Source organism: Leiobunum rupestre, chromosome 4 (genome assembly GCF_980474605.1).
Source record: "Leiobunum rupestre chromosome 4, qqLeiRupe1.1.hap1, whole genome shotgun sequence".
NCBI lineage: Eukaryota > Metazoa > Arthropoda > Arachnida > Opiliones > Sclerosomatidae > Leiobunum > Leiobunum rupestre.
The window spans coordinates 19106797-19120997 of record NC_143387.1 but is presented as its reverse complement, the minus strand read 5'-3'; the positions used below and the strand labels follow the sequence as shown (position 1 = coordinate 19120997).

The 14201-nt window shown below is 33.8% G+C and overlaps 2 protein-coding genes across 3 annotated transcripts in view; one reads left to right on the top strand and one right to left on the bottom strand.

The window, feature by feature from the left end:
• The window catches only part of LOC149946562 (neuronal calcium sensor 1-like), a 113207-nt gene extending 112666 nt beyond the window's left edge, over nucleotides 1–541 (top strand). For both annotated transcript variants that reach the window (XM_090171896.1, XM_090171897.1), the window contains one exon: nucleotides 248–541. In XM_090171896.1, the coding sequence (XP_090028022.1) occupies nucleotides 248–436 (189 nt within the window). In that variant the 3' untranslated portion in view covers nucleotides 437–541. The remainder of the gene's footprint in view (nucleotides 1–247) is intronic.
• Nucleotides 542–5243: 4702 nt separating this feature from the next.
• On the bottom strand, nucleotides 5244–12842 carry LOC149946561 (glutamate-gated chloride channel alpha-like). The gene is made up of 7 exons (XM_090170818.1): nucleotides 12773–12842; nucleotides 7944–8011; nucleotides 7653–7885; nucleotides 6879–6961; nucleotides 6686–6817; nucleotides 6294–6622; nucleotides 5244–5558 (listed from the first exon to the last, which is right to left on the bottom strand). The coding sequence occupies exons 1-7, from the start codon at nucleotides 12840–12842 to the stop codon at nucleotides 5244–5246; spliced, it is 1230 nt and encodes a 409-aa protein (XP_090026944.1).
• Nucleotides 12843–14201: the final 1359 nt, after the last annotated feature.

Below are 14201 nucleotides of genomic sequence, written 5' to 3'. Positions count from 1 at the left end.
TTGTGAAAAATATTTCCCCAATCGTAAAAACGTGTGAGCCGCATTCTGCCAATCTTATTTGAAATTTCGATTCCTTACCAAGAAATTATCCTTCTTTTACCTAAAACCAAGTATCGAGTCATTCTAGTAACATGATATTATCCTAGTTAATTTCTAAGCAATTAATAACTCGAAGATAGGTTGAATGGTCGAAGTTCGATCCGCATAGTGGACCATTTCGATAAACGGTCATATTTGTCTTCCATAGAATCAAGATGGGAAGTTAAGTCGGGAGGAATTTTGCAAAGGGTTCAAGAACGACCCTTGGATCGCCAAAGCCCTTCTCGGGGACATGCCATCCACGAACGACAACGAAGAGAAGAGCAACGGCAAGAGCGGCGGCGTCGATTCACCGGCCAGAGGATCCACGAAACATCAGTGCTCTCACGACGAATGAGTGAATTGGCGAGAGGAGCGTTTCGCTACATTGACAATTATTTTTCACATAATTGTGTCGTAATTAAAAGTCATTGGGTAATAATTATAAGAAATTCATTGTGCTCACGAGAAAATTGCTTTATTTTTCTCGTGATACTTCGCCTTTAATCGTCTTTAAGCGAGATACGTGTATTCCGGGAGAGGGATTCGTTTCGCGTTTTTTGTCCGACTACATGTAGTGATATCACGTTTTTCAACATGGAAGTTAGGACTTTGTTCGAAGCGAATGTTGTACATTTTAAGCCTTGACTATATACATATATATATAAATATATATATATAGAAATATGAAAAGGAAATTCAAATATTATTCCAAACTAATATTGTTAAAACTCGTTATTTGTAAAATTTGTATTATAGAATTATTTTTGTTGGCAATGTTGACGCGTTAAAATAAACAGAAACGTTCCTTTTTCGGATCGAGAATTACGCGTTTATGACCAAATATTATTCTTCAATTTTTTCGATGTGGCTTAGGCGCATTCGTTATTCGCAGTCGCGGTACCATTTCGCAATCGCTCGCGAGAAGACAACGACGGAAGAGAAACTACGCACGCCATCCGTTCTCCAAAAATGCTCAATATTACCAAATGTATCATTCCAAGAATTTTTCTGTCATTTTGAATACTGCCTCTCAACTCTCATAATCGATTGAATCGTCCGAGAAAAAATCTAGTTTGTCAAAAGAAACACGTTAACGACATCCTGCAATAGAAATTCCCGCATATCTGACGTTTCGTAACAGATCAATTTTTGAAGCACCTTCTGTAGGTTGCGATTTTTAAAAGATAATATTTATTTTGGCCTAAAAGAAACAACGACACCGTGCGTGTAAACACTTTAATCTCAGACCTGCACTGTGACTTTTAACCACGTGTTACTTTTCTATTTGCTAGTCGCCTAGCATTATCTTATCATTAAATGTCATAGATTCCTCATAAAGCTTTGATTTATTTTTAAAATTTTATTTAAACCTCGCCGTAATATAGCCTTGGTAGAATAGTTATTATTTAAAATTATTTACACTAAAGAGTATTAAATTTGAAAATTATATCAAAATTTTAGGCAAAAGGTTGATTTGAAGTACAGTTACGTATTTCTCTTAAATTTACGTATATTGCGGTTCGGGTAGAAACGTATTGTGAAATTGGTACCGGTTGAATGGTTGTTCAATTTTGGCACTAAAACTCTAAATAATATAAAAGGTTATTAGTAACCTCTACAACGGTACCATTACTGGACGAGAGATAGCAGTCGTAAAAATATTCTGAGACTTCCAGCAATAGAGACCACTTGCGTAAAAATGGTAATAAAACACGAATAGCTATAAATAAAGAACGTTTCTGTTTATATTAATAGCTGACAAAATCACAGTTAATTATCGCTAGAATTAAAAAGCAAAATATTACTAATAGAATTCCTTTATAAGAAATTAAATAACTTTATTCGTGTTGAAACTTTACGCTTAAAAGCCAATGAAATTGTCATTGCCATTAATAAGTCTGAGGAGCTTATTTAAGCCTTCAGTCGCCATTTTCGTAAATTTCTCAGAACTCAAAATCCGTCCAACATAATGTATAACTACCATTGAAGCTTTCATTGAATAAATTAGTTGTTTAGGTTATCACGCAATCGTAACCATTGTTCGTATATACGGTAATATCATATTATATATTAAACAAAAATATATAAATTATAAATATATAAATATTTATTGTGAAAAAAAACTCGGTCTCTTAGATTAGAAAATGTCTGTTGTAAGAAACCTAGTTGCGAATTCCTATTACAGAAAACCCGAAAAGCAAATATGTAAATTCAGATGAACCCATGTATAGAACATTGAATCATTCTAAGATTGTAACCGCTCGACACATAATGTAAAAAACACGAATTTTGCTCTTTAAAAACTACTTTACGGGTTTGGATGATGGGCCACTATTTCACTTGTTGATAGATGTATAACGAAGCCAATGTTAGACCGATTTGATCAAACAACAATTTGGAAAGGCCGTTTTATTTTTAAAGATAAAGTTGAGAATTTTTCGTTTACTGTCATGCTGTATGACATAAATATTTGCCACAAAATTCTTAGTCTATAAATTTGCAATAAATTTCATATTACCATTCCTAGTACTAGTAGATCATAAATCTAAGAGAAACCAACTTTCATTGAGGTTACCTTCAATCAGATGGGAATGCATTGCGTCGCTGCAATTTATTTTGACCGAATCGACCAGCAATTTTATTAGACGATAGACAGTGATATAAATTCGAGGAATGGTGTGCAAGATTGAAATTGCTTTGGGGGTCTCGAACCCCGCACTCCGAGACATGGTTAATGATTTTTCCACTTATTTCAGGAACATGATATTCGGTTATTTATGGTTTAACTGTTCCTTGATTTCACATAGTTCAAACCCCGATTCAATTTTAGGGTCTACCGCAACTAAAACCATTTTTAATTTAAACCAATTGTAACATATATCATCATTCATTTTCAATCACAAAATTGTTTATTTAAATTTACACAAAAATTAATTAAATTTCAACAATTTCGTTTATAATTCAGACAAATAAAATTATATTATTTGTGACCCTTTTCGCAGCTGATAAAAGAGACACCGATAAGTTTGTCATTTCTGTAAAATGTGGTTTGATTTTATTAATATTTCCACAAAAGAAACTAAAAGTTCATTAAAATTAATTAATTTTCAACAATTTCGTTTATATTTCGGACAAATAAAATTATATTATTTGTGACACTTTTCGCAGCTGATAAAAGAGACAACGATAAGTTTGTCATTTCTGTAAAATGTGGTTTGATTTTATTAATATTGTACCATTGTAACACACGTTTGAGTGACCATTTAAAGAAAATATGAAACATGAAGAGTTACACAGAAAGATATTTATACGAAGTGGATGCAATTCGTTTGAAAATAATTCTTAAATCAACAGTGTGATAAGTGAAGCCGAAATATTCGGAGACAGGTCCAATAACGTTTACAAGTAATAAAATACAAACCGCATTTGTTGCTGGGTTTTCACCTCAATTCTGATGATTTTTGGTCAAATTAATATCTAATTGATTTAAAATGATTTATTTTTAAAAATTTAGTATTTCAATTTTAATTTGGTCGTCTGGGTTTTGACGCAATTTTTCCATGTACATGCAATATCAAATGGCACTTTGAATTTCATACTTTAAAACTAGAAGAAATACACGTGCAACAGCAAATGATTTGTAAATACCATTAAAAATAAAATATTCATTCACCATATTACAAATTAGACCAGGCTCAACTGTTATATTGAGGAATCTCCTTGTAGTTTTAAACCGAATAAAAATTATTACAGACAAGTAAACGAAAACAACCAAATTTATAATTCTTTAAATATTATTAATTAGTAAAAAATAAAAACAAAAACAGAGCTATTCTGAAAATGATTTTTAAAATGATCATCACTAGCGTTTGCAATTTACTACCAGTGACAAAGTAACTTCAACTTTACTTAAACGGGGAGAGTTACTATCATTATTACAAAACAATTATATATTTGTGAATTTGAGGATCACATAACCGGGAGCCTAATAAACGTAATTCACATAAAAATAGGCTTGATATGCAGCAAAAAAAAACATACTATAACCGTCTCCAAGATTCCCATTTATAGTGTCTGATTATTTATATTAAAAATATTCAAATGTTACTTTCCGTAATGAATTTACAACATTGATTAATATTTTACAAGTAAACGAACTTTAGATTAATTAAATTAGTGACGTGTTATTGTGCCGGTAATTATTAAACCGAATCTTCTCAAAATATGTGTATATATCGGTGCCTTTTGGGTATTTTTTCTATGAATTAAAAATAAGTTGTTGTTCCATGATATTCGTTTTAAACATTTATTTATCACAGTCAATATGGTCCGTCACATTTCACATTTACAAATTGCAGATCAAAAATTTTCATTCATTTTAGAATGTAATTTAGTCGTAATAAAACCTTGTTCTAGAAAAAAGTTGATTGACAGTTTCAGTTTAAGTAATGGTAAGACCTAGGGTACGCAACGCAAAAGCAGAGACAATTAGGATGTTTTATGAATATAATTTATTAACATTTCTCAACACTTATGAATACATAATCATAACAATAAGGTTTTTATAAGCTTTTGTGAGGCAAACATCAATTACATCAATAATATCATTAATATATTTAAGTAATAGTTGATAAATTTCTATTATCGATAATAAGGTTCGACTACTGTTCTTGGGACATTGTTGACAGTAGATTATTCTATATTCATTTAAGTCGAGAAAATGATTTTCGTCACTACACAAAAGAATTCTGTATAAATTTTGATTTCTGTTCAACTTTAACAAAATAATCGCCCTATAGTAAACTAGAAATTCAGATAATGAAATTGGGTAAATGTGTAGGATTGGATAACTTTAGGAAATTAGTCAAACAAGGAAGTCAAAAAGTACAAGAATTAAAATTCGTGCATTTTATTTAGATAGTTTTTACTTTAATATAGCTATAGGTAGAGGTCACGTCACTTTCCGCTAGAAGTCCTATGCTATTCCCGCTTCGTTTCGTCGGATATTAAATTATAATGTTATTCTTTCTACTCAGTTAATTTTTAAGAAGTTTGAAATAGCCTTAATTTTCAATTATTTTAATAACACATAAATATTTAACAATTTTTTCTACTGTTATAATTTATTTAACAACAAGCAAACATTACAATAAAATATTTTACTAAGATTCAATCGGCATATCACCGTACGCTTTGTTCAAATAGTAACACCAATAGATACCACTGAAAGCTATAATCATTGATGGAAATAGAACTCTCGATATTCTATCAATAATGTTGTCTTTCTTCGAATGAGAAGGACTCTTCCCATAAACTTTTTCCCCAGCATTTTTCTGTTTGCTTCTCGTATTCACGGTTGTTGCGCTACGATGAACTAGTACTCGTTCACGATTTAAATTTGAAGCATTTTCGGTCCAAGTAACATTATCTTTCTCTAACTCAGTTTTCAAGCGGTCTGAATCGCACACTTCGGCATTCTGAAAAAGTGATTTTTAAAATGTTAAACCGATATCAGCAAGAGGCTATGTCCTACGGTATTTCTGAATACCCTTTAAAATTTGTTGCAGCTAAAGCCCAAGTGAATTTGAAATCCAAACCCCCTTGTTATCCTAAAGGTGATTTTATTTAACAACAAGATTGTTCTCCCGTTGACTGCGATCTAAAATCTTTGCAGTAGTTATCTTAATGTGTAACCCGAGATCACTCGGAAAGATCATTCTAATCATACTGTTAGAACACATATGCGAACCTCTCGCTCACTTGGGCTCTTTAAGACCACACCCAGAACATACAATTTGTGTGTTCTTAAAGTGTTAAGTGATCTAAAATCGTTACAGTAGTTATCTTATTGTGTAACGCGTGATCACTTGGCAAGATCACTCTAATCATACTGTTAGAACACATATACGAACCTCTCGATCACCTGAACTTTCTTTAATATCACAGCCAGAACATGCAAATTTTTGGTTCTTAAGGTGTTAAATGATCTATAATCGTTAAAGATTTGAGTGATCTCAGAGCGTAGTACGTGTGATCTTGGAGTGCACTTTATATTTGCAGTGTACACGTTTTCAAGAGAAAGCTTAACTTGTCTAATGCTATCTTGATAAACTCGCATTACAACTATTGCGCATAATTGATTCATTTCCCAGTTACTTCCCATACACGTGAAAATAGCGGAAGAATATCTTTGCAATGTCTAAACAACCTACCGCATTGCGCCTTGAGAAAGAATTCGCTAAGGTGAACTCAATTAAGGACAAGAAAACCACGACCAAGCAAGCGAGCAACCAAACATCCATGGCTGTCATGTAGTCCAAGACGGGTAAGCTGGCTCGAACTTGAACGATCTGAGTAGATAAGGTCAAGATGGCCGTGACTCCCAAAGTCACTCTTCCCGGTACTGCGTCGTCGTCCAACCAGAACGACACCATGGACAGGCAGACAACGAGGAAGCTCGGAATGTACGTGTTGAAGAGACTGGCGCTCAAAGACCGTTGAAACAAAAAATTTGCAAGTAGGACATCAAAAACAATATCTGCTAAAAAATATAAATTTTCTTAATTTATAAGATGATGAGGCTAGCACAATTGAATCTGACTACCATTCACCACTGTCTCGGTTTTTGTGGTATTCAAAATTTTTATTTCATAGTTTAGAGGTATAAGAGTATTGAATTTAAAAGTGGCTCCTTGTCCTTTCCAATTTAATCTTATATCTTTGGTCGTCGAATCAACTAAATTAATGATCCAATGAAAACGTTATAGAAAAAACATTTATATTGTTATTTTTCTTACATGTTGAAATATTAATCGAACAATACTGAGAATCCATCGGATAGTAGTAGAACATCATTGAGCAAGCGCATGTCACTTTGTACCTAATATACATAAAACGTCTTTTGTTTAATTTCGTAATTAATGATTCAATTATCTTGTGATCCATCCCACCCGAAACTTAATTACATTTTGATTTTTTTTTAAAAATTCGATGAACTTGCTCATAAAATGTTTAGTGACGATTATAGTAGAAATACTTCTTCTAACTTAAAAAATTAGTATCTAGGTCGTTTAAATAATCCATTTTACCTCACTCCAAAAAGTAAAATGCCTTTATACTTAGAGCTTCCAATTTTGCTTTTGTCAAGCGCAAGTGCAATATATTTTCTCCGAATAAAACAAAGGATTAACGAAAATGTATTCAATTTAATTTTCCGATTCATTATGAACAAACGAAGGAATATGCGCATTAAATTCAAGCTTTTTACATAATTGTCTTCAACAGAAACGCTATTTGTTAAATAAGGAGAGGAGGTGCTGAATAATCTGCTCATTTGTTCAAATTGCGCGGTATTCATAACCCGAAATATATCATTTACCTTTTATGAGAGAAGTAACTATCTTAGCGATATATATATACTTGAACGGGCTCAAGACAGTTTTCAATGCGATCGATTTTTCTACCTACACTCGGAAGCATACACCGTATCACGGCTGTTTTAAATAACTGGTGGTCAGTCTATTTTTGAGAAGATAGTGGAAATTATCTACGGAGGAGAGAGCCACGCTTACCTGTTTCCTCTGATGAAAATGCCGTCTGGAAATCTTAGCTTGTAAAAGGTGTTGGGAGCTGTAGCTTGGTACAACATTTCTTCCTTGGCATTAGCGAAACAAGTATCAGGTTTCCAAATACAGTTTGCAATTACATCGGGGACGTGAACTAGCGTAAAATTTTTACCGAAGTCTGGGAACTTTATGAAAGGGTCTTTCCACATCTCCAATAATTCTAACTGAGTTACAAACTCCTAAAAAACAAAATATTTCATTACATAGAAATTATTCGGGAAATAATAGAAAACGAACCATCCTTTCTTCCGATATATCGTAAATGGCTTGAATCAGAACAATAATTGATAAATTAACAGGCTCCCCTGCAAAATAAATTGTCTTTTTTCTCAATACACTAGAGGTTCAACCTTCTGTAAGCTCTCGTTAATGCATGACTAAATTTCTAATTATACTCCTATCATCTTTATATTTGTGGCTGAACCACCATTTAGCAGAGAACAGTTTCTAGAATCCAGAGAGCTTTGCTAATTAATAGTTCAGTAATAAATCTAGGGATGGCGTCAATTTTTCATCTGCTGACAGAGTGTGATAGGTCATTAAAACTAATTTTATGAGAACATTCATTATATTCATAAAGGCTGAAAATTAAATATCCTCATATTGGCAACGGAGGGTGAACTCTTAGCCCTGTCTCTTGGATGACGGATCATAATAGTTTTCTAAAACCTCCGGCGTCCCACTAAACTGATTTATGGACTATATTTATGAATATTATGAATAAATTCGTGTCATACATGTAGCTGTTTCAACCGTTTGAATACTCACTGGGCCAAGTGAAATTGATATCACGGAAGCAATGATCAGGCGGATACCTGTACTTGTTCCAATCTATGTTGATGGATTCCACATTTTTTCTAATATAAAAATAATCTGTTTTACAAATTTTATATTTCAAATGCTATTCGTAACACGCCTGGATTGTTTGAACGAGTACGTGAATCATTTCTACGATGGGTTGACGCTTGTATTAGAACCAGAGGTAGTCATTTTGAACAATCATTGTAAACGTGTGAACTAAGTAACGCATTCGTATTTTCAATTTCAATAATTCAAAACATTAGTGACGAATACCTGACAAAAATATAATTTTAACTTTGGAACAGTATCAATATTTTGAAATAGCTTGTATTAATTTTCAGAGTTATCTTACTTCTAAAAGCACAATAATTAACTTTGGTCACTTGTCAAAAATTTTATTGCTTCACCGAAAAAAAAACAACTGATGATTTTATACACACAATTCGGTTCAAGGAAAAGTATACTTCGTCAGTTTTAAGGCTGGTTTTTGGGGTAGTTTTATGGAAACCGATTTCTTTGAAACGAAGTATTTAAATACCATGTTCATAAGACATTTTATATTCATTATTGATCATAGAACCCAAACGTTAATTTTTGAAGTACTTATCCATAACACCTGGTATTAATGGAAGGTAATTAAGAATAACATCACTTTGTGAACTCTACAAAACTTCTGTCGCTACCATTCCATATCCGAGTGCAATTTTGATTCCCACGCGAAGGGTAGATAACGTACCGTTAACTTACCGTAACATTTAAAATATACTTCATACTCCCTTCAAAAACGAGGTGACGTACCGTTTAATCTTTGTATGGACGTTGGGAATATTCTTCGCTTAAAATGTAAGGTATATTTTAAAACTAATTCTATGAATCAACAAATTTATTTTTGCCCTATTTCAAAACCAAGGCAGACTATCGACAGATAGTATAAAGTCGCTTCGCCATGAGAGGCGTCTCTTTCGAAAAAACACGTAATATTATTTTTGGCACAAGAAAGTCCAGAGTTCCCCTATGAGAGCACTGCCAGACTTCTCGCGCGCGTTTTGAAGACGCAAAAACTAAACGGCTTATTTCATTGATATTTAAGCATTTTTGACGACGAAAAATTAGAAAGCGTTGTTCGATCTTCCAATCTTTTGACAAGTTTGTTGAAGTTTTAAATATGCCAGGGCCAGTTTGTTTTTAACGTTTTTTAAATTTTTCCGAAAGAAAAAGAAAAGTAAATACACGTTTGTAAAACATAGGCATATTTTTATTTACATTAATATTCTTACTGAAATGTAAAAAGTGACAAACTAAAAAATAAATCAACAGAATACTGACACGCTATGTGCTAAACATTTCACTGACAAATGTTTAATGAACATAAAAACAAAGAATAGACTAATAAAATCCTCTCAAGCATACAGATGTGGCTGGCAGTTTTCCGTATATCGACCAATTTTCAATGCGAAGCAACCATTTCTCAAGCGTTCGTTTAAACGAACGCTTGAGAAATGGTTGCTTCGCTTTGAAAATGCCCCTGGTTTCGACTACATAACCCTGCAAGCCCTGAAAATGAGATTTCAAAAACAGAAAAAATCTGAGAGTTATTGTACTTTCATTTGATGAAATTAGAGAAACTCACATATGATCATTCAAGTGACATCATAGAAGGTTATTTAGACTATGGACCATTTGGAAGAGCAAAGCAATACGCAAATCAAACCCTGATTTTCATGGTTAATGGTTTGAAGTTGAAATGGAAGCAACCCATAGGCTCATAGTCTATTGTTTGCGACCAAGAAACTGGCAATAAAAATTTATAAAAAAAGTCGGAAATATCCGTGGAGAAGCCGTTTAATGAAATTGATGAGGGACGATTCAGGTTTTCTTTGACCCTCCCCATCTATTGAAAAGTGTGCAGAATAATTTTATGGTTGAGGGCACAATGGTTTCCTGGAAAGACTTTTCTCAATTTACACCAAGACATTTTAAAGTTCAGAAGTGCTCCAACGTGAAAGTTAATATGGCAGCGCAATTATTCAGCAAAAGAGTTGCCAATTGTGCGCAAGCACAAGGGCGTATCCAGGATTTTATTTCAGGGGGGGGGGTTTAAGGGAAAATTTCAAGGGGGGGGGGTTGACGGAAGTTTCACTGATTTTTATAAGGCACCCCCCCCAGTCATCAGCATTTCGGGGGGGGGGGGTTGAACCCTCAAAACCCCCCTTAAATACGCCCTTGTGCAAGCAGCATTTTCTTTGGGGTTGGGGGATTTTACCATGTACGCAGTATTTACACTGCGGGAGTTCCTACTACACATGAATGATCTTTTTGATTGTTTCAATCGTAGGACTCTAAAAAATGCTACGCTATGCAAAAGAGCAATGCCAGATTCATCTATCCATAAACAAATGTTGAGTGAAAAATGGCAATGGTTTAACATATGAAAACTACAAAACGGTAGATATAAAAAATAGCTTTGTATCGAAGGGTGGAAACTTTCCATTTAATCACTGCTCTTTTTGTGGAAATACTTGAAAGAAGATTTTGCATTTACGTTTTTATTAACTGGAAGAATAAGCCAAAATGTTTTTGATAATTATTTTGGTTCTAACCGTCAAAAAGGAGGGAATAAAGACGATCCAAATCCTCAACAATTCCGGGCTGCATGTAGTGCCGCGTCAGTAAACCACCTTTCAAAGCCACCAGATTCAAATTGCATTGACAATTTGGATGATTTCATCCTGAATATTGATTCCTTTAAAATCACAGTTCCAGGACCAGATAAAGATTTCTCAAATTTGGAAAGTCCCGAAATTCTGCCAGGTCAAGGACATTGCTCTGAAGAAGACTTGGAAATTTGTAAATCAATTGAAAGCCTGCCTAAACCTACTAAAGCAAACGGCCTTAAATTACATTTCAGGGTATTTAATCCACCGATGCTTTTTACATTACTAATGCTCCTCTAAAATTTGAAAATCCAATGATTAATCGTACCAACATCGTCAGTTATTACAAAGCAAATTAAACAGAGAAAAACTACGCTTTTTGTAATCTTATTATACCAACAGAAGCATTCTTGAAATTATTAACGCAGACCAATGAAGTTTTTGACATCAGTTTTCAATTACTGTCTCATATGACAGATGTTAGAGGCCGCTTAGAAAGATTTATAAGTATTGACAAAAAGTGGTTTGTCGTTCCAGACGAATCATCATGCGCAACTACATTTCAAACCGGTGCCGTATGAAGGACTAGGCCTACTAGGCACAGGCCTATGGGGCCCCACCAACAGCAGCCCCACCCCCCACTGATGAAATCAATGGATTTTTCACTGGTTCGGTTTAAGAGAAAAACATATCAGGCTTGTTGCTTTATTATTTGGAAAATCATTATACTCGTGACATAATCTTGGCTACAGGACATGTGAGTTTTGCGTTTTTATGCTTTCCTTACATAGGCCCCCACCAAAATCTGACTAGGGCCCCACCTTCAGTAAATCCAGTACTGTTTCAAACCACGATAGGTTTCTTCAGTGAGTTTTGTATTAACAGTGCCCTGAAAAAGCAAGATATCATCCATGAATACGCGAAATATCAGAAAAGATTAGATAGAACACTGATGAAAATTCAACTCTAAATGCATACCCAAGAATTTTCAGGAAAACCATTTTTCAAATAATTTTATCCTCATCCATACATAAGCGTAAACTCTCATTCCTTTTTAAATTATTTTACTGTTTTAAAATTAGGCCTTGGTCATTTTGTACAGTTTTCCTTGAATTTCTTTAATTTATTAAAAAATTAGTTTTTGTCATAAAAAGAAAATAAAATAGTAAACTTTCTTGTCCTCACTTATGATATTTTCCATGAAATTCCTTTGTTAATAAAAAAAATTGACCATCGGAAAATGATAGAAAACATTTTCCAGATCCTTCCATAATAATGATAGTATGAAACGTTTTCACTAGCGCCATCGCGTTTTGGGGAGCAAAACTATATCCCATGAAGCGAGCCCTTCAAAAATCTCTTACAAATTTTTACGTTTTGTCAGGTGAGCTTTGAAAGCTCGCTATCCCCCAACCACTATAATATAAGTCATATCATAAGGCACGAATATAATAATTTATACTTAGGTAAAATGACTTTTTTAATAGGATGCCCTAAATTTTCCCCAACACGAAAGGAGGAAAAAAATAACGAAAGCCGCGTTTGTTTCAATCGCTTTGGAACACGTCAGTTTTTAGAGAACCAATAAGGTAGCCGGTGGATTTGATTGACTTTTTAGAGGAAGGGCATACTGGTAGACCGTGTCAGGTGGATTGGGAGAAACGCTCAAAGTCATGTCCATGTTGTCATTCTCTCGAAGTATTGAGAGATAATCTCTTGATTAAAGAGAGACTGGGATCAGTTTCTGCAGAGTTTCATTCTGTATGTTATTGACATACAGGGTGTTTCAAAGGTTATGCAAACATTTTAAGGAGTTGTAGGAGGTGAGTCGAGAATTATGCCTGTTTTTTGCAACTTTCCTACGATGAGTTAATAGAGTGCCAGAGAGCTTCAAAGTGTGAACTACTAGCCCCTGGAAGTAGGCTGCAGCAAGCGCAAAACCACGCAGCAGGGACTTTAAATACTGTTAAATTTAATTTTTTACGCTGGTCACCTCGATTTGTTTACAAAGTCCTTTTTTAACTATCACACGAACCCAAACCTTAATGGTCGCATTTCTCTGCTGCTTGGTTTTGCGCTTGTTTTTTAACCGCTTAAGTCAAAAACAAACAAATGCAAGCGTTATTTTAATGTAAGAATTGGGAAAAATAAGTGGAAAAAATATAGCCTTTAATTTCGCTATTGAAATGGCTTAAGAATAAAACGTTTAGAGACAGATGTCGCTTCTCACTTTCAGTTATCCTTTAAAAGTTTTCATTCGTTGTGTACAAGATATAAGACAGATATGTGCAAAACTCCAAACACGCGATACACGAACAATATGTTCTTAGATGTTAGTTATATTGATTTCAGTAAATTAGGTCTGTGTTAATTTCCACTATATTTATTTTTCCGTAACATTAAAAATAGGCCAACTGAAATGAACAATTAAGGTCGAGGAGTCGGACGTGCGTCCAAATGCCGGACAATCTACTGAAAAACGATTTGAAAAGAAATCTTGAAAGTCTGGGCAAAAATAAATAAAAAATTTATGACACCAGCGTTAAATACCCAAACTAACTACGAAAATCCCCCTTCGTAATCTCAAAATAATTTTCATTACCAGTGACCAAAAACAAACGCCGGTACTCTGGTGGGGTGATAACTTGCTAAGCTAAATCCGATAGCAAAACCGTGGGAATTGGGCCAGCGGCTCAATTGACCACCCCGCTATTGTCCAATGTAATGCTGTCATATAGAAAGACAGTTTAGAATACAAATCAATTAGAGCGCCCATGCAAAGAAACCACTTTAGTAAATGAACTACTTACAACGGAATAATAGACAAACAAAGAAAGATAAACCAGATTTTGAATCCAAATTCCGCTAAGATGGTCGCCATTTTTACTGTATAAAATAAAATGCACAAGAAAACAGGATATGTCTTAGTTAAAATTTAACAATCAACTGTCTTACACATATAGATAAGGGTATAAATATAAATATATAAATATATGGCGTAAAACCATATTACAAAAAGTAATGAACTGTGCTAGATGCA